Below are 27,981 nucleotides of genomic sequence, written 5' to 3'. Positions count from 1 at the left end.
AAAAGTTTTGGACGCGGTTTTTTGTTTCTTTCACGTACAGTTTTTTTTTAGGAATGAACGCTGAGACGTGTGTCTCATACTGCGACATGAGCTCCATGGAGCCGTACTACGGGCCACAGGCTCCCCGCGAGCAGCACGCAAACCCGTTCAGGACGTTCCCGGCGGCCGAGGCCAAGTACAGCCCTGCGTTCCCGGGCGCCAAAGCGCAGGCCCGCAGCCCCTTCCAGCAACAGCAGCAGCAGCAGGAGTGCCAGCCCAGCGTGGACGGGGAAGGCACCTTTAACAAATACCACCTCTTCATGCAGAGGGGCGCGTGCAAAACCCCCCCAGAGGGCGGCAAGGGGCACCAGGAGAGCGGACACAACGGAGGAGGAGGACTGCTCTCCTGTTACGGTGAGTGCGTGATGCGCACACTGGGTTTATCCGGGGAAAGAGGAGAGCGTGTTTTTTCTCGGGTGTGTTTATGAAGGAGAAGAGTGTGTGAGCTCGTGCTCTGTTTTTTTGCGTGGGTGCGCGTGCATGAGTTAGATTTAGAATGTGACCGGTCGCAAATTATCGAGTGTTTTCTTCTTGTTGAGGAGGTGTGCGCGTGTGCTCTTTGGATAGTTGGGAAAGTGTGTTTCTGCGCGAGTTTGTAAGCTGTGTGTGTGTGTTCGTTGTTGCGAGAGTAAGGTTTTATTTTCTTCACGTGAGATTCGAGGCAGAGAAAAAGCGTGTTCTTCCATGAGTCTGGAAACTAGTGTGTGCGTGTGTGTGTGTGTGTGTTCTCGCAAAGTTTTGAAACATGTGGCAGTTTTTTGGAACACACTGTATCACCAGCGACTCTCCCACGTTTATGTAGATGTAATTGTAATTATTATAACATATCTATAACATACATGTATGCGTGTGCGTGTGCTCCCGTTTTAATCCACGCTGCCCTCCACGTAGCAGGCCGGACGCTTTTAGGCGAGTGAATGAGGAGGAGATCTGAAGCACAGCTCTAATTACTGCTCCTCTAATATTGATAATCTCATCGCCGCAATTGTCGCTCCGCTGATATTCAGAACGGCCGCGCTGCGCGGAGTCAGTGAAGCGATCGCGCTCCGCGCTCCCTGCATCACCGAATTCAATTAGGGTTAACGCGATAATCTGCATTACAGTCCTATCCGCTGCGGCTGAATCGGACAACCGAATTAACAGCTTTTCAGCTGTGTGATTTCATCCACTTTTGAATCGCGTTCTTACAAAATACAAGCGACGGCTAAACAGCCAGTGGAGGGGCAGTTCGCTCTGACGAAGCCCCCCAAAATGAAACCAAACAAGAGCAGCGGCTCCAGTGAGGGTTACCAGTGTTTAACATCCCAGGTTCGGCTTCAGGCCCGCTGTTCACTGCAGAGGAAAACAGTGGAGCAGCGGGTTGGATGCAAGAAAGGAAGGAAAGATGAAAGAAAGCTGGAGTGCAGATTTAACGGCGTCTAAAGGGGGAACAGAACCCACTAGAACGCGTGCATCTAAACCTACAAACACACACAGGATTCCCAGCTCGGAGGGTCTCCAGGCAAGTGAGACACGTTTTACGAGCTTTTAACTGCACAGCAGCTGAGATTGAGCGCGCTTTAACCACAAAACTGTGTGTGTAATCTCAGGAAACTGACATAATAATGATAATGATAATGATAATAATAATAATAATAACAACAACAACAACCACACAAACAGCAAATTTCCCAAATTAGCACAAATCCACATCTCTGTGCAACCACTTGTGGAACAGGTTAGCGAGCTTGCTAACCGTCAAAAAAGGTGCTGTGTTTATCGAGATATAAATAATGCATGTAAATAATGTGTAGAAATAAATACACACACACACACACACACACACACACACACACACACATATATATATATATATATATATATATATATATAAATCCTGGAGGCGAGACGGGGTGAGCCAGTGCATCTTAGAAAATATAATCTCAGTGGATTATGGTTCAGTAATATTCCCTGACTAAAGCTACTGAGATGAACCCTTGAGGGTTTGACCCCCAGTGACAACATCAACAAGACCACCTGAGTTTTCACTTTATTTCTATCTATAACACTGAGGTTCTTCATGACCGGTTAATGCACACTCAGAAAGGCGCCCAACCTGAATTAACATCAACTCCATCGTCGCTCTGACAGCTATAAACTAGCTCAGAAACAGCCAGAACTCTGCTTAAGATCAAATAAATTTAAATTCAGTTCAACATTATTGTCATTATACAATACAGGGTAGTACAGTATAACGAAACACTATCGGGATACTTCTCCAGTGAAGTAATAAAAGATAAATAGCAAACAGTGCAAAGACAAAAGAAAGTAAAAGACAAGACAAAATGTGCATAGTCAGTTAGAACAAGTATCGAATGTAGACAAAATGTGCATAGGCAAAAGTTAGAACAGGTATATTGGACGTATAGACAGTATGTGCATAGTCAGATATATATAGACAGAAATGTGCATGGTGAATTTCAGTACAGTAAATGCAGAAGTACTAGTGGTACAAAAAGAGATGTAAACAGTGATCTGTATATAATAAAAATAAAACCTTAAAGTTTTTCCGGTTTTAGAGCATTAGGCACGCGCTGAACCCGCTTTCCTCAGTAAAGGCCCACTGTGGCCGCTTCACGCGTGTTGGATAAGAACACGCTGACACGCACTTTCCTGGTTATGATTAGCGAGTGTGGCGTGTCAGCCCGTGGCTGTAGACCCTGCTGGCCGCGTTCGTGAGGGAAGAAGGCAGATAATCAGCACGCGTGATTTGTCAGATCTACCACAGTGGTGCTGATTCAGCCATAACTCTGCAGAGGATGGTCGTGACTCATTAACACTCATATGTCCAGCACTGTGGAAAGGGGGGCATAAATAAAACCCATCAGCACTGCTGCTCTTCAGTGCGTTAAAGCGCAGTCCTTCGTGGGAAAGTGTGAAGCACATGCGCGCCTTATCTGACAGCAGCAGCAATCAAAACTACGACCGCGAGGCTCCTGCCAAACTCTGCGCTTTTACAGCTCGCCCTGATCCATCTGGACCCGGAATAACGCGCTCCATGTGCATGAGGGGCTGGGATTACCGAGCCCCCAGCCGCCTGCAGGTGACCGGCGCGGTGAGTGCTTTTCAACCCCATCATTCTGCAGAGAAACGGGCTTATAGAGAGACCTGTGTGTGTTCAGGGACCGAGCAGACTGGGCAGTCGCGCACTGTAAACAAACTACAGCATTTACTGACCGATCAGCGCAACGGATCCGAATACAATTACACAATAAAAGCCTCGCAGACCGCTTTATCCCCTGCTAACAGAACCGACTGTCAATGAGGGAAACGGCGGACTCCTTCCACTAAAGTAAAAGTCCACTAAGCAGGCCAGGCAGTAAATGTGTGCTGTCAGAGCTGCCAGAGCTGAGTCTGATTAACGACCGCGGATTGAGAGCTCAGCACTGAAGCTACGCGCCTGTGATGACTGAAGCCTCTACGGTCTGGTTTGAGTTTATTATAATTAGTAAAACGACAGGATATTATTATTAGTATTGTTATTATTATTATTATTATTAACAGCAACAGCACGACTACTACTGTTATTAATAATAATAATAATGTATACTAATATACCCTAAATATAAGCAAAAGATTTGTTTATTAAATAACAACTAAACGTTGCATTTAAAAAAAAATATAATTAGTCAACTTCAACATTGCTGTTAGTTTTTTTCTTCTAATGGTTATTTAATTATATAATATATAATAATTATAATATAATTAAATATAATATAATATAATACAATTAAATATATATATATATATATATATATATATATATATATATATTTAATTGTATATATATATATATATATAAATTTAATTATATATATATATATATATAAATTCGCTGCTGTCGGAGCAAAACATCGTATCTCCAAAATGGCAACTTTACAGGAGAAGGAAAAAACATACTCTACTTTTAATGTGAGTCAATGGAATCAGAATTTATTCTAAGTCATTCTGTGTCATTTCTTTTGGTCCATTCATCATAAAATCTACAAACAATGTAAAGGGCAACAGGTATTTTCAAATTATGCCAGAAACTGAAAAACGACAAAATTGGATATACGAGGTTTTCTTCCAATAGATATATCGCTGCTCTCAGAAGAAAACCTCGACTCAATCTCAACTTTTGATTTGATTCGGTTTTTTCCATTTGAAAATACCTGGTTCCCTTTACACTGTATATATAAATTACACGATGAATGGACTAAAAAAATCCCCTAAAATGACATAAAAAGTCTGGTTCCATTGATGTACATTAAAGGTAAAGTATTTTTTTCCTTCTCCTGTAAAGTTACCATTTTGGAGATACGAGGTTTTCTTCCGACAGCAACAAACATTTACACATAATACACACACACACACACACACACACACACACACACACACACACACACACACACACACACACACACAAAGGTTCTATAAGCACCAAAAAGGGTTCGACAGTTTTACAAGTATTGTTATTGAACCTATAAGGCCTACTTTTTCTATCAATAATAATAATAATAATGACAATAAATGTAATAAACACACAAACATGTAAATATAATTTACTTATTTTTTTTATATTTTATTCAATATTTATTTTTATTCAATTTTTTAAACAAGGGAAATAGTGAAAACGGCTCACATGGCGGCGAAGCTCGCACAGCTCAGCCAAGCGCAGCACGATAAAGCAAGGAGTCTTTGCGCAGCGAAACGCGGAGTGTGAAAGCATGACGTAACGCGGCTAGAGACGTAGAATGAAGGCCGGTCTGCAACGCAGATGTCAATAAAGTAAAGCTCTGCTCCGTTTAACTGATACTAAGCGCTTTGATGGGGACGCTGAACATCGGGTCTTCGATAAAACAGCAAACGAGGAAACACAAAGTAATTAAAATGACTAAAACGGAGAAGAGAGTCAATGAGAAAGAGAAAGCGGTCTGAGAAAAAAGCAGCAATGATCAGATTTGAGCGCTGATGCCTATTAAATCCTACTGAACACTACTAGAATCCGACCTGTAATGCAATCAGCGGGTTTCTATGAGAGGCCCGTTAATTAAATATGAATTAGACTCTTTACAACTCGGTTCACCTTCTTGTAAAAGAAGTCAGTAAGTCTTATATTCTTAAATGTAGGCTACGCAGGTATACAGCACAGCACAGGCAGAATAAATCAAATGAGAACTGTGTTCAGGCTGAATAGTTCAGCTGGCCTTTGCTATGAACCTGCATTTAAAATAAAACAAGCTGGCAGTGGTGGACGAAGTACACATACTATGTACTTGAGTTAGAGACACCCAAGGTAAAATATTACTCCAGTAAAAGTAGAAGTTCCTCCCTTTAGACCTCCACTTGAGTAAAAGTACTAAAGTATTTACCTTCAAATGTACTTTGAGTATCGAAAGTAAAAGTACTAAAAGATTAATTATGGCTCTGATGTCTTGTTATCATTTTTATAACAAGACTGGCTTCATGAACTCATTTTAGGTGAAAATCCTCCAGTGTCTCTCTTGGTAAACCAGTCTTTTAATAGAATGTCATTAATTAGTGACGCTGATGTTTATTAAAATGATCATAAGCACAAAACACTGAAAGCAAACAGTTTCCATCAGGTAGAACCGAGTGGCTCTGAAATCACTTTTTACAAACAAAGCAAAGTTTCAGTTTAAGATTTATTTACAACTTAGTTCCAAGTTTAAGTTGAATAAAAACTGGCTTTAAACTCAGGATCACAAATGAGCTTCCTTTACTATGTTGATCTGTAGGTCTCTGTTCATAAACATAAACCAGCCCAAACTAATTTACTATAAAATGAAATGGTGTTTGTAGAAATTCAGAAAAAAGACGCGTCAGTCACGACTGCATATGTGGACATATTTCTATATTGTGCTCTATTTAAACAAAGTTAGGTTAGTTCATCATTTATGTTGAATAGACTCTCCCAAAATTTTAAACTGCTGCGCTGATGTTGAACCATGTGCTGCACTGGGTCGGTATGACCAACAGGTCAAAACAAGCTCAAAACAAAGTGACCGCTGTGCCCTGATTGGTGCTCTTGCTTTGCGCTTCTTTCGTTTTGACATGTTATGTTTTTATACACACAGAAACCAAAAGGAATGACAGATTTCTCAAAATGTAGTGGAGGAAAAAGTCAGATATTTGACTTTGAAATGTAGTGGAGTGAAAGTAAAAAGTCGCCCAGAATGGAAAAACTTCAGTATAGATACACAACAAAACTATTTAAATACAGAAACTAATTACATTTACTTAGTTACAGTCCACCCCTGCAAGCTGGTAGCCAACATGTTTTTGTTGTCCTGTTTTCTAAATTAGGCAGCCAAACAAAATGGATAGATCACTGCGAAAGTCATACCATCAGCATTATACCCTGCGAGAAAGCTAAACAGGCCAGAATGAGGAGAGTAGCTGCAACAGGCACTCAGGTTAAGCGGATAATTTAAGGGTGGGGGATTGGGGTGGGGGATTGGGGGTGGGTAGATATGAATGCATCACTGTAATTGATCTGGAGAGCTTGGTGTGCTGCAACTGACAAATTGAAAACACGTTTCCAGCCATTTCCTCCGAAGCCGTGAAGGAGCACGAGTGTAAAACCGCTCTCCCTTTTCATTCTGATGACCCCTCTTTCGGTGGATGTGCACAAACGTCCCGGATAGATCTTTCTGTGCACCCCGCACCAGATGAAAGGAAAGGGACAGATGCTAGGCATCCTAATGTGGCATCAACCTGTTGTTTATTTGAATTGGAGAGCATGTAAACAAGCACGCACACAGTAAACAAACAAAAAAGAGAGGAAGCAATGAAGAAAAACATGCACACATGCACAAAAGGTCGAATCATTCTGCTGAAAAATGCTGAGAGAAAAAAAAGAAGCTGCTAATTTTGTGTGGTGTAATTCTAGTAATTTACAATAAACTTGTACACAAAAGTAACAGCACAGTTGTCACAGACTGGGACTGGACCATGCCCATGTTTCCCCCCTACATAATCATTTACCCTGCGGTTTTGTAAAGGATGCCACGTTGATTGCTCTTTGTTGGTCAATATCAATGAAAACAAACTCAGGACGCAGGAGGCCGAGCACTGTAGTAACATCCAGTGTAACCCCAAATTGACCACATCGCTGAGTTAAGACCTTCAGATAGCTAGCACTGATGACTGGAATGCCCCGGCCCTACAGCAGCCCTCCATCATTAATTTGACACAGATGCATGTTGCCAAGCACCCCTGGCTGTTTTTCATACTTTTAAAGACGAGGCCAAAAATCAAAGGGAGTCCCTTAAATGTCAAAGGTTGGCAGGTTTGTATAACCTCTTTAATGAACGCACAACAATGCAGCATTTAACTCGGGCTTCGTGAAGACGACCAGGAAAGCTGCATGTGTGAGACACATTTGCACATTGTTGCAAGACCTATGCATCTTCATAAAGTCTCATTTTGCACTAAAGCACTTCAGCTGTGAGCTTTGATCAACGCAACTGTAAATGTAACATACAGCGCCGAATGGTGTAGAATAAATAGTGAATAAAAGATCTGAGCCCTGCTTTTACAATGTGTTTGATTAGGGTAGAGGAATAATTCAGTAACAACATCCTCTATAAATTGTTGATCCGCCAGTAATTCACAGTGACATTCAACACTGACTAATGTCCCGCAGGAAAGCTGAACTGAAACATGACTTTGGAGAAGCATAAAAGGGGAAAAATTCCACATACTTTGGGGGTAGGGTTGCCCGTCCTTTTCCGCGCCTGAGTCAGAACCTCCTGTCAGCCGGCTTGAGGGCTGTGAATGATTCTGTGGCCCACTGACCCAGCTGGGTACCAACAGCCAGACGCAAACATTCCTTATAGCAGGTAAGCGCATATTTAGAGTCCTGGCTTTGATAAATCTTTGGAGGGAGTCCAGTTGTTATGAACTGGGGAAAAAAGTTATGTCCTGTAGTTCTTTATTCAGTTTCAATCAATAGGCTATTTGAGATGATATGAACTCCTGCCAGATGGCAAGTGTTAAATCTATTACCTGAACATTACCTGAGGAATAACTAAATTGCTTTAATAGCTCTAATTTTACTATTTTTCAAACATTTTCTAATTTGGTTACTGTTAAGTGAAGATCGAACGTAAGTCTATAAAACAAACTGTGCTGCTACAACAGAGAAGGTCATGTTTTGGTGAAGACCTTAAAGCAAAAATACTTTTAATATTTATGTTTTTAACAATTCTACCCCAAATGATACAGAGCTGTGAGCACCCACACTAAAATGGCATTTTGTTGAGTGAAAATGAGCAAACAAACAAATTTTACTGCACTATTACTATCATAATTTATTTGCTTAGATATAAAAACGTGCTTGGTCCACATTTTTTTTCCAGTATTTCAGTTCAGCAAAATGAAAGTGCAGTAGTGCAGAAAGGCACCAGAACCTTTGCACAGGACCGTACATGGAGCAGCCCTGCTAAATTCTTCTTGTGTGCCATCACACTGATAGCAGCACAGAGCATGAATAATATGATTCTGTCCTCCTCTTACCGAGCACATGTGTTTCCAGCACTTCGGTTATTGCTGCTCATGTGAAATCATGTGCAACATTACAGAGAGCGAGCAGTAAAAACCCCCAGAGTCCGCAGAAAGATCCGTTCTAATTTAGGACTCTTGCTGCTCTTGTCTTAGCTGGCTTCCCTGAGGACCTCAGAGAGAGTGATTTTTGGACTTGGCCTCTTGCCACCTTCTCTCCAGATTAAAACGAACACTACATTTATCTGAAAAACAAAGCAAACTAAAGACACTTTCGCATATGTGAAGAATTCTATACAGTTTTGGTGACAATAAGGATTACACAAAAGTACTAGATCACTCTGCTTGAGCAACATATGATAAAACAATAATATAAACACTTAAGCTTTGCTGTAGATCTTTACCAGCTTTTATAATAATAATGACTGAACAAACATATTAACTCAGTCACCACATTCAAATTACAAGCTACGTTTGCAAATGAGTTGAATCTACTTATTAAACGAATTATGCTGGAAATCTTGTGAAAAATTCAGACTGAAATGTAACTTGTAACATTAGGAGGGTTTATCTGGGTTTTTAAATCCTTTAAATTCATCGACAAAGTTTTAACAGCTTGGTGCCAATAATCATTAATATGACCGGCTACAGTGGGATCCACTTTAAAGATCTGGTGTTTTTTTATTGTTCAGGTTTTTCTGATAAACAACAAAGTCATAGAATTTTGAAAACTTTCAAACATAGAAAGGTTACAATGTAAATAAATATTCAAGGTTCTGCTATGTGTCTAGTTTGTTATACAAATGTATGCAAATTTGGTATAAAGTGAAGGCATTTATACAAAATGTTCAGGTCTGTTTTTTGAAGTTCGTGTTCAGATAATTCTCAGCTGGATTTGATCTTCTCATCAGAGGCTTTCACACAAATTTGTTGAACCCTTGGCAGAAATTCTGAAGTTCATGTAAATATTTCAAAAATTTAACTTTTCACTTATTGATATGCTGAAAATATCAGTTCTAATGAGAAGCTTTGTAATACATTAGAAAAGACAGCAAAAAAAACATTTTCACTAGTGCTCTCAGACTGTACGTTTTCAAGATTCCATAGCTTTGTTTAAATTATTGATCACAAATAACAAAATTAAAAACTAATACCTGAAGGGGGCTCTCTGATGATCTTCAGGCATGACTGTAGGCAACAAACCTGATAAACCAATGCAGTCGTATACAAATGTTTGACATTTGAGTCAAATGACACCTTTTGGTGAAGCCAAGTTAACACTGGCATAATTGTAGTGTGCAATTTCTATTTATGTCTTGGGTTTAACATTATATATATATATATATATATATATATATATATATATATATATATATATATATAAGAAAATCTTGTGTCTCTATTTTTGTCATTTTGCTGTTTTTGACATAATTTTAAAAAACCTGTTGTCCTTTACATTGTGTGAAAATCTCTTGATGAATGGACCAATAGAAATTACCTAAAACTACTTGGTACCTAAAACTACTGGTTCCATTGACTTACATTAAAAGTAGAGTATGTTTTTTCCTTCTCCTGTAAAGTTACTATTTTGGAGATTCAACGAGGTTTTGATCCGACAACTATGAATATATAAGCTGTGGCATACTTTTTGTAAAGGCCTCACTTTGTTTTATTTTTCCCAGTATGTTCAAATCAGCAAATAAACAGTAATTGTGCATTAAAATGTGCAGACGTTTGTCTCTGTATAGGACATGTTCACTTATTTACACTCATAAAATCAACAAAACGTCATTTGAGCAGGGGTGCTTAAGCATTTACACAAGACTATGCAAAAAAAATATCAGAACATGGCTCTGACAATATCGGAATCCTGGAATCCTGAAATCCTGAAAATACAAATGAATTAGAAAGAGCTACAGCTGTATTGTTTGGTAATGAATTGTCAGCTATGTTCATATAAAACTACAGAAATATGTCTTATATAAATGTAGATGTGAATACACTAATCAAACTACAAACAGCACAGTGGTATCAAATCTACTCCTTTAGCCTGTCATAGCTCTGAACAACTGCTTTAACCTTCAGCAGAGCAACAGAGGCTGAACATAATGGGAACCAGTCACAGAGGTACTGTGCAGCCTGAAGAAACGGCACATTTCTGCAGGCTGTTAGTCTAAGGAGCAGTGACAAGGAGTCCGGATCATTTTACCGGTTAGATCATATTTTGGCTTTACAATTTACATTAGTTTCAACTGGCATGCAGAATGCATCAAAAGGCTGCTTCAACCTAGGCCTGCTGGATCCTCACAATGGGCTACTACACATCAGCAAAACAGACCAAAACTGATCTAATTTCGCTGAGACTGTTTTGTTGTGAATCAACTGCAAATCTCTTTCAGGCAGCAGAGCAGGGACTCTTACACTTCTGCATGTTACACTTCTGAAAAACACTGTGGATACTGATTGCTTTGCTCCGGGCAGTCAGTTTAATGAGGAAAAAAAAAGCAAAGCAGGCTACAGAAGCAAAAACATTCAAGCACCTTTTAGCAGTCAATCTGGTTTGGACTGGATTCTGCCACAAGCTCAGAGGACAGTGATCAGTTCGACCTCCTATAGCAGTCCATTACACTCGTAAAGCACATCATTGCCCCGCTGCGGTTTTAAATACTGCTCGGAGGATTCCAGACTACTGAGCGATAGGAACTGTCATGTGAACTGCTAAACAAACACAAATGAACGAAGAGAAAAACGGAGTAAGTAGAGCTGCTTAAACTGGTTTAATTGTGCAATCACTGCAGTGAAGATGTGTCTGATGTGTTTAGAAAGTTGTGGTGGTTCTCCATGTATGTGCCTGTCCCTGCGGATGTTCCAAAGAAAACCACAGCTTGAATTATCCAAAGCTTTATTTTCAAACTGGGCACTTTAAACCTGATTTCTGACCAAACCACCACTTCTGATGAGACAAAGACAGTTGTGGGAAAGAGAGCTACCAAGAGATAAACTGTGCTGTTAAGGATCAATAAAGAATTCTGCATCACCTTCTTGATAAAACAGTTAAATATGTACATCTGAATTTTGTAATAATCATACGATCCTGTTGACCAATATATGAGTTTAAAAGGTCCCTAGTTTAAATGATTTTGAACCTCACATTCACAGATCCCTAGATGAGCTGAGAGAGAGTGATTTATCGTGAGCTGAGGCTTTAAGGAAATGCTGTGTTTTCTTGCACAGCGGGTGCTCTTTGCTGCTGCCTGCTGGGATAAATCTTCCCTCAGGTCTAGTGGTGTGTTTGGACTTCTCCGTGGATACCTATCAGATTCTCACTACCGTGCTTTTCTTCATTCAGCAGCATCTAAGACAAAACTAGCCTCTACCCCCATCCACTTTCTTTTTCAACTGTTTTGCGTTTGAGCATTTGAGAACAGAAAACTGCACCTCCCTCCGAGAGCAACGTTTAACAAAGGAATGTGAGGTGATCTTTAAAAACCTTAAAGTAAAAGCAGGGAAAAACTATCCCTGTGCTGTGGTCAGGGTGAAGTATATTGGCCCCACAACCAGAGAAGGGAGGGGAAAAAACCCAGATTCATCAGAGCAGCCACTGTTCCATCTGCCTTTGGGCAGGCGATTTGCTCTGGTTTTGCAAATGGTAGTGTAGGCAAACGTTTACTAATGAGGCAGTCCTTCTGCGAATATGTTGTGGTGTTACGCTCACAATCACCAATAAAAAATAAGAAAAGAAAAAAAAAAAGTTTCCATCATTTCCATGTGCCACCAGGCCATGTCAGCCCTCCTGTTTCAACCAGTCCATCACGCTCAGGACCAGAGTCTACGCATCCATCTGCAAGCGCCTGAAATAATTGGGAAGTGAAGGGAAGGTTCAGACGGCTGGCTAGGCTTCAGAGCACTAAGCTGCCTGTTACGATTCTCTTCATATTTTAAGAATGGAAAACAAACCCAATTAGAGACACAAATAAATGCTGAGAAGAACAAACAGTCTCCACAAATTTCCTTTACCCCTCGGCTTCCAGTGAAAACATGGACTACACATGCCCGGAGATCAGGCTTGTAGTCCGAAATCCTCCTTATTTATGTGTTTTAATATTTCAACTTTTTTTTTTTTTGGAGGTGTGTTTGTAATATTTTGCAATTAACCCTTCACAGAAGCCCCAGGGTGCCCAGTTTATAGTGTTTCTTTTATTTGCCTGCTCCTGACCCTGCCCATCAAATTCCATAAAAAGCATAGGGGATGCCCTGCCGCTTTATAGCCAGTTAAATTACACTTTGATGTATTTCCCCGTTTTCAACTGGGACTAAATGGCTGCCCCTTGTAAAGATATGACCCTTACCTAACTCAAGGGGTCAAGCGCCGACATCTTATGGGCCAGGAGTCTGTGGCGTCTCCTGTTGCAAGAAAGGTACCTTTTTAGGGCACAGAGGTCTGGAACTACTGTTTGAACCATTCATGCATATATTATGAAAAATATATAGGGTGCCCTTTCTCAGGCCTTTATTGGACATATCAAATGGCAGCCCGTTTGAAGGGATCCTGCTCCAAAGTCAGAGGTAAATGTAGATGCAGTAAAATGGATTTACAAGCCCCATTCTTGCTATGCAGGCAGGTGTGAATCCACTCAGGTTAAATAGCCAATTAGTCCCATAGCTGAACCTCACCCTCTCCTAACCTACTGATGAACTCCTCTCTCAAGCTCTCTGAGCCTTTCTTCACCAGTCAAGGCATGACAAAACAAAAATTGCTGACCGAGTAGAGGCAATTTCTGCGGTGCCTTTAGATCAGAGCTCCATCAATGTAAATGCAGTATGTCACTTGTCTCGTTGGGTTGGGGTAGACAAAGAAAAACAATCGTCTCCAGACTTCCCCTTCTGTGTCAGCACACTGTAATTGGAGGTGATGGGTAGACTTGGATGCAGAGTTAAAAACGTTCCATGCATGTTTAAAAACACGGTTGTAGAGCAGACGTTTGTTAAATGGGAAACACGCACATACCGACAGATTTCAACAGATGAGATTGAAGCACCAAAAATTACCCAACGTTCATTTAGTGAACATTAAAGATCCTGATGCTTATGAACGAAGGTACAGATTCAATAGTAATAGATCACTTTTAATTAGATGGACGACTACCTCTAGGGCTCTGCCATTAGCACATCTATAAAGGTGAGGAAAGAGAGAGTTTTCTTGGTCTAATTTGGGAAAAGAGACTCCTCCACAGACCCTGTTGTTCCCCATATACAGTAACGCCTTAGTTCAACGCTGGGTCTGTGCTCATGTGCTGCCCTTTTACTGCACTCTTCAACCGCAATTCCCTGCAAACCTTTCTCATTCTGACAGAAACGATTTGCAGTGAGGTTTCGTGCCTAAAAGGCAGGTCATGTTACTCACCCATATGAAGGAGTTCCAGGGGCGGCCAACTGCTGTTCACCTTGGGCAATGGAGAAGCCTCGCAGCCTGGCTCAATCGCACTGGATAACAAGTAAAGGATTGTCACAATACCCTACGTCTGCCAAAAGCCCTCAGTGACATAAGGTATCAACATGAGCCTTTGATCGCCAGGCACTGATTTCAAACAGTCTGACAGCCTTCCCCATGTGGAGGCAAGAGGCACAAGGCATCTGAAGGCATGGGCCGAAAATATTTATGTTCGAATAAATACGCTTGCTCCCTCTCACTTAACAGGATGTGTCAGTCCTGGGCAGGAGGCAATGTGGGAGCCATTATGCCCCCAGGCCTGGCTCCACGTCTGTCAGGACTGAGGCCACAGTGACCAGACAAGGCAGGCAGCCCTAGTGAGGCAGCTCTTACATGACCCAGGAGCAACAGCAGACCCTCAGGCTTATTTATTGATGTAGCTGATTGTTTACAGAGGCAAATGCCTCTACATCCTTCAGGTCCCACTCACACAAATCCCAGCTTATCCCATAGAGGTGAATGTAACCAGAGAGGTATTTGAATGCAGAAGTAGGGTAAATGCTGCATCTTCAAGCCATAAAATTCTGTAAAATATTCAATGGGGAGATGTTCACCATGTTCTTATACAAACCCCAAGAACAGCTGCCAAAGGCCAAAGGCTGGCATGATTTCTAGTGTCTGTATAAGTGAAGAGGTATATCACTACTTGGGCTTTTAGGTCACTTTGGATGCAGTACACTGCTGAGGCTTTTCTCCAGTTCAACAGTGTCAAAAGCTACCAACTTGACATTGCCTGACCAGAGTAGTATCGCTGAGGATTTTGCTTGAACTTCTGATGTCAAAATGACATATAAAGCCTAGTAATATACTGGACCTGGCCATAGTTTCACCAATTCATTTCACAGGCCACTTAGGATGTAGACCAGGTTTTCTGAGCACTACTCCTTAGATAACAAAATGCAGAGGACTGAAGGCAAAATGCAGGCTAAAATCCAGCTATTAGTGAATTTATGACAGACAGGCTGACTGGGGTTTCACAGCTGAGCTGCTGTGTGTTTCCAGTGGCTTGACACACAGAAAAAAAAAATCCCACTCCAGAGTCCTGTTGCAGGGTTAGTTTGGCCTTATTACCAGCCGGGCTTCATTTTGCAGCAGAGCCGCAGACTTTGTGCATGTAAGAGGCCCGGGCCTGCTGGTGGACTGCAGGCACTGAGGAGTTACCCAGGCGCAGAGTCAGGGAACCTGCAATTTTCTATCAGTCTGCAATTACAGCCAGGGTATCTGTTTCATATGAACTCCTCATTTACGAGCTGAGACTGGCAGCCATAAATGCAGCGAGTCAGATATGTTTAGATATTACACAAAGCCACAGCCTCGACACACACTGTTGCCTGGGGCATTAAACTGACCCATCAAAGAGCTTTGCATGGTAAAATGGCTCAAAACCCATTTTAACCCTACATTACAATATGCCAGTTCTATGTCATGCCTCTGTGCGTGCAATTTTCTTTTATTCCTGAAACAGCCATGTCATTTTATGCTATCCATAATAATTCCAGTTTATCAGTCGCTAATTTAGTGACAGGCTCTACAACTGCTACTACTTACAACATTAAAAATACAGATTCCTAAGAATATCTTTGGGCCGATGCCATAGAAGAACTTTCGGTTCCCAAAAGAACTTTTTTTTCAAAGAGCCATTTTGTAAATGAGATGGGTGCATAATAATGTTAAGGTTCTAGTCCAGAGGTTTCCAAACTTTTCTAACTCGAGGCCCACACAACTGACCGCACAAGCTTCCGGAGCCTGTAAGATTTTACAGTCCAGATTATTTAAAGCACAAACAAACATAATACAATAATCAATATAGCTTGTCTATTGTGATTCATTTTATATGACGCAACAAAATAAACACTAAAAATAACCACTAAAAAAGACATCTGAGCAATGATTCTGTGCTCAAATGGCATTTTTGAGAATAACTCATTGCAATTTTGTTCAGTCTGACATTTTCAGCTTTAAAACCATCACATTCAGAAAATCAAACTGCACTGCTGGTATATTGTTTAAATGCAATAAAGTAAGATGTTTGTTTGGTTAACACTACCTGTTTGGGTATACATGTTATATATGCTTGGGTAAAACTTATTTCTTTCCCCTTTGGCTCCATGTATTTGTATACTGGTTGTTTCTTTGCCTTGCTTTTAATTACCTTCAACGTCTTTTCATTCCACCCAGGCTACCTTCCCTTGAGGGTTGTGCTTTCTATAGGAGTTTCAGTTAGCCACCTGCATTTGCATTAAGGATTAACCAATCAGCATGTGGCAGCAGCAATAGTAATGTAATGTAATCTGTCAAAATAGCTATTTATGAGTTGCACAAAAGTATGTGTTTACATTTATCTAAGATCAAAAATGCAAGTTATTCTACATGCCTGTTTGCCAATGCTTAACTTAATTTTTTAGGATTTTTAAAGTATACCTCAATTATTTTTTTTTAAAGTTATGTGAATTTATTTGGGCTTACAGTGAAGCAGCTCAAACATCCAAACTGTATATGAAGGTTTTCATAAAGCTCCAGCTGTTGAATGAGGTGGTGAAGCTCTCCATGCTTCTAATACTTTTCCAAAATGTAAAGTAGCCCAACCAGTGTCATCATTTGAATGTTTTATGAGGAGTAAATGTGATCTTTGGTACCTGAAGAAAACAGCCCGCTGTGATTTTACTCTATTTGTGACATCATGAACAGCAACATATTTACATATATTAACTTGTTTAGCTTACAGCAGTTTAACACCACCCATTCACATTAAAGCTATAAGGGGTGTTTCAGCCCAGACTGCTTTTTCAATACAGGGCAGCCAATAAGAACATTTATTTACAATCAGAGCATACATTAGTTTTCAAGGCACAGCAGCAATAATAGCCTGTTACAACATGATATGTTTTACATAAACCCACATATAATACATGAAGAATATAGGATGTTTATATAGGCTGACAATTACTAATATTTCTTCTCTGCTGCTTACTGTTCCAGGTAAAGACAGCACAGGGCTAACAGAATCTGAGTTGCCCCCAAACACTGACCCCACAGGGATGGATGGCAGCTACCTCAGTGTGAAGGAACCAGGAGTGAAGGGTCCTCAGGAGAGGCCAAGTTCTGAGCTGGCCTCCCCCCTGGACAAGGGCGAAGGTGAGAGCAACAAGGGCAAGAAGAGGCGCAACCGCACCACCTTCACAAGCTACCAGCTTGAAGAGCTGGAGAAAGTCTTCCAAAAGACACACTACCCTGATGTGTATGCCCGAGAGCAGCTGGCACTGAGGACTGACCTCACAGAGGCACGAGTGCAGGTAACGTGTCCATCACATTCTTCTTTATATCCTCTCCCTTAAGAATCTGTTATGTTGCGTACACCAGCACTAGTCTCCTGAATCCCTTTCAGACAAGGTTAAACTAATGGAGAAACCCTGCCCAAAGTTTAAGCAAATATGTTTCAACGTTTATTAAAAAGGTAAGAATACAGGATGATACTGGTCATTTTTCTTAAGTTGAGCGGTCACTATGGCGAATCAAGGAAGTGTAAACAGAGGCAAAGAAACTCAAAACAACTTGAAATGTCTATCATGTATGTGAAGCAAGTGGAAAAAGGACAGGATATACATGTTTGGTAGCGGTCGTCACCCTTCAAACTTCATCAGAACCTCTTAAGTCAGCTCTGCACTACCATACCTGTGTCTGGAAAACCAGAGCCTCTGACCCTCCAGCCTTCACCCCCATATTTGCATATAATCCTTCCATGACTACTGCTGCATTCCAGCCCTGACTGACAGACAGGGAGACCCCTCGCCCAGCCCCATATGCACGCTTTACTAAGAACCCCAGGATTTACACTGTTTGTTTTTCATTAATGTCCTGCTCAGGAAAGAATGTGTCCCTCCCTGCTCTCAGGGGTAGGTGAGAGAACCTGGCTCAAGGCTTTGGATGTAGTGAGGGTTACTCATATCCTAAAATGTCTCAATTAACCCAGACATAAACAATACAAATATGCACAGACACATTTTTAGTCTGACAGGACTTTCATCATGAGAGAGTGATCATCAACTACATCCCATATCTTTGATTTCATAGAAATGCTTCTACTGTATTAAACTTAAAATGTAAAGTGCATTACAAATAAAATTCATTATTATTATTATTCTTATCTGTCTTGCTAAAAGTAGGCAAAAAAGTCACATCAGTACTTTTAATTATTAAGCTTATCCATTGCTCTCTACATTTCAGAAGTCTGTACTGTTCTGTAGAGTATTAAAAATAAGTCTTAAGTAGTTTTTTGTGTATCTGTACTGATGTTTTTCCATTTTGCTGACTTTTTACTTTGTTTTGAGCTTGTTTTGACCTGTTGGTCATACCGACCCAGTGCAGCACACGGTTCAACATCAGCGCAGCAGTTTAAAATTTTGGGAGAGTCTATTCAACATAAATGATGAACTAACCTAACTTTGTGTAAATAGAGCACAATATAGAAATATGTCCACATATGCAGTCGAGACTGACGCGTCTTTTTTCTGAATTTCTACAAACACCATTTCATTTTATAGTAAATTAGTTTGGGCTGGTTTATGTTTATGAACAGAGACCTACAGATCAACATAGTAAAGGAAACTCATTTGTGATCCTGAGTTTAAAGCCAGTTTTTATTAAACAAACTTGGAACTAAGTTGTAAATAAATCTTAAACTGAAACTTTGCTTGTTTGTAAAAAGTGATTTCAGAGCCACTCGGTTCTACCTGATGGAAACTGTTTACCTTCAGTGTTTTGTGCTTATGTTCATTTTAATAAACATCAGCGTCACTAATTAATGACATTCTATTAAAATACTGGTTTACCAAGAGAGACACTGGAGGATTTTCACCTAAAATGAGTTCATGAAGCCAGTCTTGTTATAAAAATGATAACAGGATATTAGAGCCATAATTACTCTTATAGTACTTTTACTTTATACTTAAGTACATTTGAAGGTAAATACTTTAGTACTTTTACTCAAGTGGAAGGCTAAATGGAGCAACTTCTACTTTTACTGGAGTAATATTTTACCTTGGGAATCTCTACTTTAACTCAAGTACATGGTTTGTGTACTTTGTCCACCACTGACTATAGTCACCATCCTGTTCATGTGGAGCATGTAAAGTAGTTTTGCTGCCAATTTGCTTTTTCAACCAAACAGTGGATGCAAGGTTAGCTAGATGTGTGCATGCCAGATACGTCTGAAAGGTCAAAGGTTAAGAGCTTTAAATACCTGCCTCAATCTGGCAGCCAGTCGCTCCATATGACAGAATTATTTGGAACGGAAATAAAAATGACATGGAAAGAAAAGCATCCCAAGAAGAGTTAGCCATCGATTCTTTAGTAGTGCTTATTTCTACTGTAGAACAAACACATACATCACCTAACTGCACTTCAGTGACCAACTGAATTAATGAATTAATTCATTCATTCACCCATTATCATTTACGCTGACTCTACAATCACATGCATTCATTAGCTGAAATACACATTTCTCATTTCTATGGGGGAAAACTATTTTCCCATCAAGCCTAATTTTGCTTCTACTTATGGCAGCACAAAAAAAATATTTTGAGAAAAAAAAAGGTGAATTTGAGTGACAGCAGAGGCAGACTATCAATCCTCAAAGCAGCCCCTGACTTCAAAGCTGCTCTTTCCCCTTTTCTACTGGGCTGAGTTTAGCGTTTCTGTTCTCTCTCCTCCAGTGCTGGAACATAAATAAAGCTCTATAATAAGCCTCTAAGCTGCTTTAGCTGTCAACGTCTTTACCAATTACCGTGTCACTACCACGCGTGCTCAACATACAAAAATACATTTTTTTGCCTTGTAACAAAAGTTACTTTCCAAGCAGATGTTCAGCGAAAAAAAAGGAAAAAATAAACAAAATCGTACATGTTGGCAGGTCCACCATGCACACGGCAGTAAGGTCCCTGGGAAGGAGACGAAGAGAAAAAAAAAAAAAGAGAGAGAGAGAGGAGAGACTGGTGCAGGACATATTTGAGTGAACTATGCTCCCAAACAATCCTCCCTCAAAGCTTTGGCCTCTCGTTCTCCCTGTCTCTCTTGGTTCAAAGACAGGCTTTTGGTGAGAGCAGAAACTCTACACGCCTCTGCATTGGCTCGTGTGTTTGAGAGAGGAAAGAGGAGAGGAGTGGAGCGAGGGAATCCGTCCGCCCCTCTTGTCTGCACGCCTCTCCGGGGTTGGAGGAGCAGCGTCGGAAAGCCGGGGGCTTAGGCGTCAGGAAATTAAACATAAAATGAAAACAAGCTCCAGTTTGAACCCTCTCCCATCTCGCTTTTCAATTTCCCAACTTCCCTGCTCAGATTTATAGAGGGGAAGAGCGTCAAAGTAGAAGATAAAACTAGAGTGAAGGACAGGAAGAAAATAGTGCAATTTTTTTTTGCACTGCTGCAAAATCCTTTACATGCACCTCTTACCAAAGTTCATCTTTTGCACTGACAGGTGCTCAGTGATTCACACCATTCAAACCTGTGAATGGTATGCATCTTCAAAAGTGGGTTAACTGGGCAGTGAAAAAACAGTATTTCTTTGGGGGGAAAATAAATTCAGATACTTTATTCTCACTGAACTGTTAAGCTCTATAAACATATGATGCAAAGTCAGAGGACTCTGATGTCTACCAAGACATGAAGTGCAATCAGAGGCAAAGTGCTATCAGGTTACACAGAGTGCAGATAGCACGGGTGACGTCTCGCTCTTTGGCTGAAGGAGAGAATGCCAGGCCTACAGCCTTTGATGGAAATTTAAACATAATAATGCTCTCATAAACAACGGTTTTAGGATCAGTTGTCAGAGGTAATTACAGCACGCTTTTGTCTTGCTCTAAAACTCTAAAACTGCTCTATCCCAGTTTGAGCACAAAAGCTGGCTGGTGGGGGTTGGCGGGGGGGCTGTGCATGTGACTTGCAGGATCTGTTAACATTTTGTTTTGAGAGCTCATGTGAAGACCTTCTCCCCACATTGTCTATATTAGAGACCGTCCTCTCTTCTCTTTGATTGTCTGCTCCACCCAGGGAACTGGATGAATGACTTTATTACTTGACTTGAATTTTAATTGTGTGTGAATGCATGTATGGTGCATGCATGTGTGTTTGCATGTTTATTGGGGGATAGGGCTGAACTGCACATCTGTGGTTCGACAAAAGGCAAGACATTGGAAGAATTTCGATGCCCGGTCCACTCCAAACCATACCTACCTTTCTGGGAATTGGTAAATAAACAGATTCAATAAATGGAAGCACATTCAGGATGGAAAGAATGGAAGTCTGGCATACAGTTCGCTCATGAGACAGCAATTTATCTGTGAAAGTTTGGTCATTTTTCGCACTGAAAATTACCAGCAAGAACTCAATCAATACAAATGCCCTTAAATCACAATAAAGGGGTGAGAAAATCCAAAGTAGACTGCCAGATATATGCCATTAGATAATATTTGTAAAAAATGTTGAAAATGTTGAAGTAACTTTGACAGTGATTCACTTCCACCTATGGAAAAGGAAAAAAAAAAAAAAAGTCAACAGCATTCTTCTAATCCATCAAGGCGGCAGACATAGCGGAGGAGTGACAAAAGTTCTCAGTTCTCAGAGGCCTCTGGCCCCAATGGGTTCCTGCACTCCCCTCCTTACCTCCCGCTGCTGCTGATGGCTCTGATAGGAAAGAAACTCAGAGGAGACCATCACAATCTGTCAGCTCCCACAACATCAAACAACAGCCAGGTCTTGCTGAACGTTTTCCAGGAAGAGATGCTGAAAAATAATATAATGCTCTGCAACAGGGACTCTCTGTTGGAGGTTTGTGTCCAGAGAGTGGCTGGACGATGCCTCTAAGCAACAGGCTATCTGATTCCAAAGTGAATCACCAAGTGATCAGTTTCCAAGTCTTCTTAATGGTCAGGGATAGGGAGGTGCACAAGTGCTGATATTACTTACTCAAGATAATGAATGTTTCATCCAAGTGTCATGATAATTCATCATTAAGAAAACATTTCTGGATCTATGACTTAAGAATAAAATGTTCTCCTAAAAATTTCAAGATACTGCTGAGGTCTAAAAGTTTGTGAAATGATTATGTAGTATGATTACTGTAGCTTTTTTTTTTTTACCTGCAGGTATGGTTCCAAAACCGCAGAGCCAAGTGGAGGAAGCGAGAACGTTTTGGGCAGATGCAGCAGGTCCGAACGCACTTCTCTACAGCCTACGAGCTTCCACTTCTTACTCGGCCTGAGAACTATGCTCAGGTACGGTCTACATACAAGCTAAAGATTTTGTGGCTGATGCACAAAAAGACTTGAATGAAGATCAGAGTTCATGAATATTATCAACGCTGGGAAAAGGACAAGAATAAGCACCGCTAATGCTATGTAGGATTAGAGGAAGCCACCTTCATGCCCCTTACCCCCCTTGTACTCTGCTGGAGGCTCCCCCCGGCCCACAGAGTCAGGTCAGCCTCAGGGCTGCGGCAGATCGAGACACGCCCTCACAGGACACCGAGAGAATCCCCTGGATTTATTATGAATCTGCAGGAGGGTGGGAGGGCAGAGGCGGCTCTTCGGGGAGCAGGCCTGCAGCTGTGGAATGCAGCCCTGCGCACATCTGGGGCATCTCCCTGAGAGGGCTTTCATCTCCCTCTGCAGCACTCCCTCAGATCCCCCCCTATCCCAGTACACGCCACTGCCCTTTCAGTTCACTTCGCACTCCCCCTCTCAACAGAAGAGAGCTGCTCTGCGGAGGCACACTAGGTGTTGAAGGAGAGCACAGACAGGCATTACTCCTCAGCTCCCACTCAGCACAAAACAACACGAGCGCCTCAAAGTGCCCAATACATCTCCAAGCATAAAATTTCACAACATAGCTGATTAAACATTTCAGAACAAGGACACAAGGTCAGGAAAAGAATACATATTAAAGCATTATCTTTCTTGATGCTTTTAATTTGGAAACAAAAGAAAATACGTCATGTGCAACAACGCATGACTCAATGCTCTACAGAATAGTTCCATCTGTGCAGTGAATTGCAAGTTGCATCAGCTGCTTTTGGCTTTGCGAATTAACCTCATCTTTTGTCCATTGTTTTGCAGATCCAGAATCCCTCATGGATAGGGAGCGGCAGTGCAGCATCACCTGTGCCAGGCTGTGTTGTGCCCTGTGACTCGGTCACTTCCTGCATGACCCCTCATCCCCATGCCGCAAGCGGAGTGTCCGACTTCCTCGGAGTGCCCAGTCCTGGAGGTCATATGGGACAGAGCCACATGGGTAGCCTGTTTGGAAGTCCAGGAATGAGCACTGGCATTAATGGTTACGATCTTAACATGGACCCTGACAGAAAGTCATCCAGCATTGCCACCCTGCGAATGAAAGCCAAAGAACACAGTGCAGCCATCTCCTGGGCCACATGATTCCCCAGCAGCCACAGCACATTATCTCTGAACTTCCCTTAACAACCTAGCAACAGAAAGAAGGCAGTACGAAGAGAGCAAGAACAAGAGTCTGTGTGTGAAAATCGACTAACCACCAAGCACCACGTGTGGAGAGAGCGGACCGGCTGGAGAAAAGAAAGATGACACACAAACCCTGTGAACTTAACCTCTTGAGAGATGGGGAAAATCAGAGATGATTGGTCTTAGAAACAAAGTTGTGGTAATTCAAAGGATGTGGTGTTGCTCTACAAGAGGCAGCAAAGGAGATGGTGTAAAATGGGAGAAAAGTATGCATTTGAACAAGCATCAAATTCTAAAAATTCAAACCCTGCACTTATCATCTAAATACGTAGGCCCTATTTGTAAAGACTGTGTCAGTGTACAGAAATAACAGTGTTTTACAGACAGGCTGAAACTTGTTCTGTCACAGAATCATTTTTGAAAATATGCCCAAATCTAGCCCAAGAACTGTCAGTAACACATATATATGCTTTTGTAGAATATCTGCTTGCATTTTAAGAAATGAGAAATATGAATTGAGCTAGCCACAACACTAGCCTTCTTCCCTTTTTCACCGTTTCAGCAAAGCAGCTAAAAAAACTACACGACTAATGCACCCTACACTGCACTTCAGAATTCTTATTTGTTGTTCGAAACCTAATACAAGCCTGTATGTTAGCAGCGCAGTGCCACAGTCAGGATGGAACGGGAAAGTTTAGCAAGTTTAGCAAGAGCCTGTACTATCTGAGAAAGTAGCACAGCAGGCCTGCTGAGTCTGGGGCCACAGGGCCTGAGAGCGCCAGACAAGGAGGAGGAGGCGCTGATTTAAAGTGGCCATGCCATTGGCATTTCTACAGGTAACTCTCCCAGCCTGGTGCAGTGTGGCCTCAAAGGAAGTGCTACATTTGCATTGGATTACAGGAAGAGTCCCTGAGTTCTGCAGGGCTTTCCAGCCAGGAATAACACAAGCATCATCCTCGAGGCAGTAGATCGGAGTTCTTCTGAAAGGCCTAGTACGACGCAACAATCCCTCTCCACGGCAGCAGTGATGAACACTTTTCTGCTAAGCCTGGCTCTCAATGTCTGCCTCAAGCATCTAGCCTCCACCAAAACCGAAACAAGGCACACAGTGAAATACTGCTCCCTGTAAACAGAAAACGGGTTCTCCCTCTGCACAGATTAAGCAGTCAGTCATACACAGAAGTGAGTGAAAGCCATTTTCTTCTTGAAGGGCTTGAAGGTATAATGATCCCAGGTGAAATGGTTCTGAAAGGCAGGCCAAGGCCATACATTAACAAGCTGATGGATTTGTGGAAATACATTACACCCTTTCTACATCTCAATCCCCAGTTTATTTTCTCTCCTGGAGAGAAACATCAAGTTATTTGGCCTAAAGTGATGGCAGCATGCTGTTCGATACATCTCCCCGATAGCTCAGATGGGGTTGTCTGCATACCTACAGCCAAGACCTATGTTAAAACGTCACAGCTCTCTGTGGAGAGCAAAGGTTTCACAAAGGTGATGAATTAAGAGTGTGGTAATGTTCCTTTGGGCTCTCTGGGGTTTCTTCTTGTCAGACGATGGTGGAGAGAGGTTCTAAGAATTAATACAAGGCCAAAAAAAATGTATTATAACATATTATAACAAAAAAAAAAAAAATCAATACAACATGTATATTTTCACCATGCCAGATTTTTTATCTTAAATGATTATGCTGGCAGAGCTAACTAAACAGAAATTTGCAGACTTTGCTAGAAGGTCTTATAGCCCACAATATGAATACATGATATTCAGGCAGTCTGAATATGATATGTGGAGTGCTAAGGCAGTATGAAGTTTGAGCTCTGCTTCATTAATTTTTTGGCAGCAGCATCCCTACAAGAGAAATGTTCAGCATGCGACATTTGCCATTGTACACCCCCTCTTACTTCACACTACCTCTCTTATTCAGTGATTTAGCCCAGCGGACAACAATATTCAATCAACAAAGCCTCAAAAAACTACTTTCTCTGATTATAATTTGCTAAAATTATATTCCATCAAGATTTGCTTTATGAGATTTCTATTTTGATCTTAGTTTGATACAGATAAGGTGAAAAGGCTGTTTTAAATTTGCAGAAGAACCTGATATCCCTACACCTATAGACAGGCCATTTCTAATTTCTAAATAAGAACCATATTCCCTCCATTCTAGTGGGCTGCTCTTAAGGTTCCTTGATCTTCAAAACTGAGCTGAACAATGACTACAGGAAGAGAATGCAATGTGACATGTTCCTTCCAACATTTCCAGGGAACCAGTTTACCTTAGGGAAAGCATCTTTTATTAGTAAAGTGGAACAACACCACTTAAGATCATTTGATAGTGGTTTGGAGGTGCTGACTGGTTTTTAAGGGTTATTATGTTAATAAATATAAGTAAACTGATTAAGATTACACTATTTACACTCAACACAACTACACTCAGGCTTACACTTAGTACGGATGCACTATGCTATCAGAATCATATTGATATCTGCAGATTTTCAAACTACAAACTAACATACATACATACATACACACATTTTATATATATATGAGATCAAAATCTGCAGATATTAATATTTGATAACATTTGACATTTATTGTACTCTCAGAAGGCAGCATGTTAAGATCTACTGCATTTGTAAGCTTATACAAATAAGTGTTAATGTTTCTGTAACACTAATGAGATTTATTATTTAGTTCCAACTATTCAGCGGTGGACAGTAATTAAGTAAATGTAATTAATTACTGTACTTAAGCAGTTTTTTTTGTGTATCTGTACTGAAAATTTTGTGCAAGTTTTTAATTGCACTCTCCACTACATTTCAAAGCTAAATATCTTACTTTTTACTACATTTTGCGAAATCTGTCCTTCCTTTTGGTTTGTGTGCATAAAAATGTAACGTCAAAGCGAAAGAAGCGCAAAGCAAGAACACCAATCATCAATGCTTATGATCATTTTAATAAACATCAGCGTCACTAATTAATGATATTCTATTAAAAGACTGATTTACCAAGAGAGACACTGGAGGATTTTCACCTAAAATGAGTTCATGAAGCGAGTCTTCTTATAAAAATGATAACAGGACATCAGAGCCATAATTACTCTTTTAGTACTTTATACTTAAGTATATTTGAAGGCAAATACTTCTGTAATTTTACTCAAGTAGAGGTCTAAAGGAAGGAACTTCTACTTTTACTGGAGTAATGTTGTACCTCGGGTGTCTCTACTTTATCTCAAGTACATGATTTGTGTACTTCATCCACCACTGCAACTATTATATTTTAAAAATGCATGTGTGTCGGAATCAGCAGATATGTACATGACAAATATCGGATGTCAGCATTAGCCCACCATAACCATATGCACCCCTACACAGGAGGACACAATGTCAAGCCTTCTTTGTATTGTGTTCTCAACTTAGAACAGATGCACACAACAGTAAAAGGTTGAAATCTTGTTACCATTCACCCTCGGGGGGAAAACTGTATTAGTGACATGTGCATTGATGATTTGCATTTCATTGTCAGCAACTCTACACCGCATTAAAGCAATCAAGTTCCATGCTGGATCCAATTCATATTTGCATTAGTGCTACAAGCTTATGGATGTGCTGACAACTAGTGGTCCTCTCAGAGATCCCTGAAGTGTTCCTCTGCAACGTGGAAACACAGGTTTCACTGCTCTTGCCCCTGCCGTTAGGGGGTTACTTAGAGGGCAAAGCAACTATAGCGTTCCGGTGTTCTGAGAAAGGACAGTCCACACAGCTGTGTGCAGGGTAAATGCAAAACAAACATGCCTTGCACATGCTTCCCCTCAGCTGTCATGGCTCCTCTTTCAAAGTCCCACACTGCACCGGGCCTGGCTCACTCCCATGGCTAAATAATCGACTCTCAGCGGTGATGAGTCCCTGCGCAGCCATACTTTCAGGCAGTCTTTTTAATTAACGCTGGGACATCTGTGAATATGGATTCTGTGACAGAACAGAGCTGTCTGTGCTCAGTGTTAGTCTATCTTTGACTGACAGGGGAAAGGGGGGAAAGGGGGTTTAGAAGCTCAGCCACAGAAGCTCAGGTCAACACTAATATGGCTGTGTTCTACTTCATAGATTTTTGTCTATTGGAATAAACTCCAACCTCTACTGCAAGACTAACAGAGGTAGATTGAAGACTGTAATAAAAAAAAAATAAAAAAAAAAAACACAAAACTGTTTCTTAAAACACAAAACTGACAACCATTAAACAGAGACTGTATGAGTAAAGATTAAAACACAAATGGACGCATTGATTGTCAGACAAAAGCCTGCAGATGTCCCAAAATACGAGCGGAGCCATTTAAAGTCCATCTCTGTGCGGTCCCTTGTCACTTCTAATACTACTGAAGCAGGCATATCCAAGTGCTAGAATAATATAATGCTTTTTGTGTGTGCGCATGTACAA

General features: G+C 40.9%; 1 protein-coding gene across 1 annotated transcript; it reads left to right on the top strand.

The window, feature by feature from the left end:
• On the top strand, positions 1-26,426 carry alx4a (ALX homeobox 4a). Its single transcript, XM_017700676.2, has 4 exons — positions 1-393; positions 17,057-17,370; positions 22,213-22,341; positions 23,182-26,426. Exons 1-4 carry the CDS (start codon positions 54-56, stop codon positions 23,497-23,499), a joined length of 1,101 nt encoding a protein of 366 aa, XP_017556165.1. The 5' UTR covers positions 1-53; the 3' UTR covers positions 23,500-26,426.
• Positions 26,427-27,981: the final 1,555 nt, after the last annotated feature.

Source organism: Pygocentrus nattereri, chromosome 15 (genome assembly GCF_015220715.1).
Source record: "Pygocentrus nattereri isolate fPygNat1 chromosome 15, fPygNat1.pri, whole genome shotgun sequence".
Lineage (NCBI taxonomy): Eukaryota > Metazoa > Chordata > Actinopteri > Characiformes > Serrasalmidae > Pygocentrus > Pygocentrus nattereri.
The sequence above is the reverse complement of the archived record's forward strand: the minus strand, read 5'-3'. Positions and strand labels throughout refer to the sequence as shown.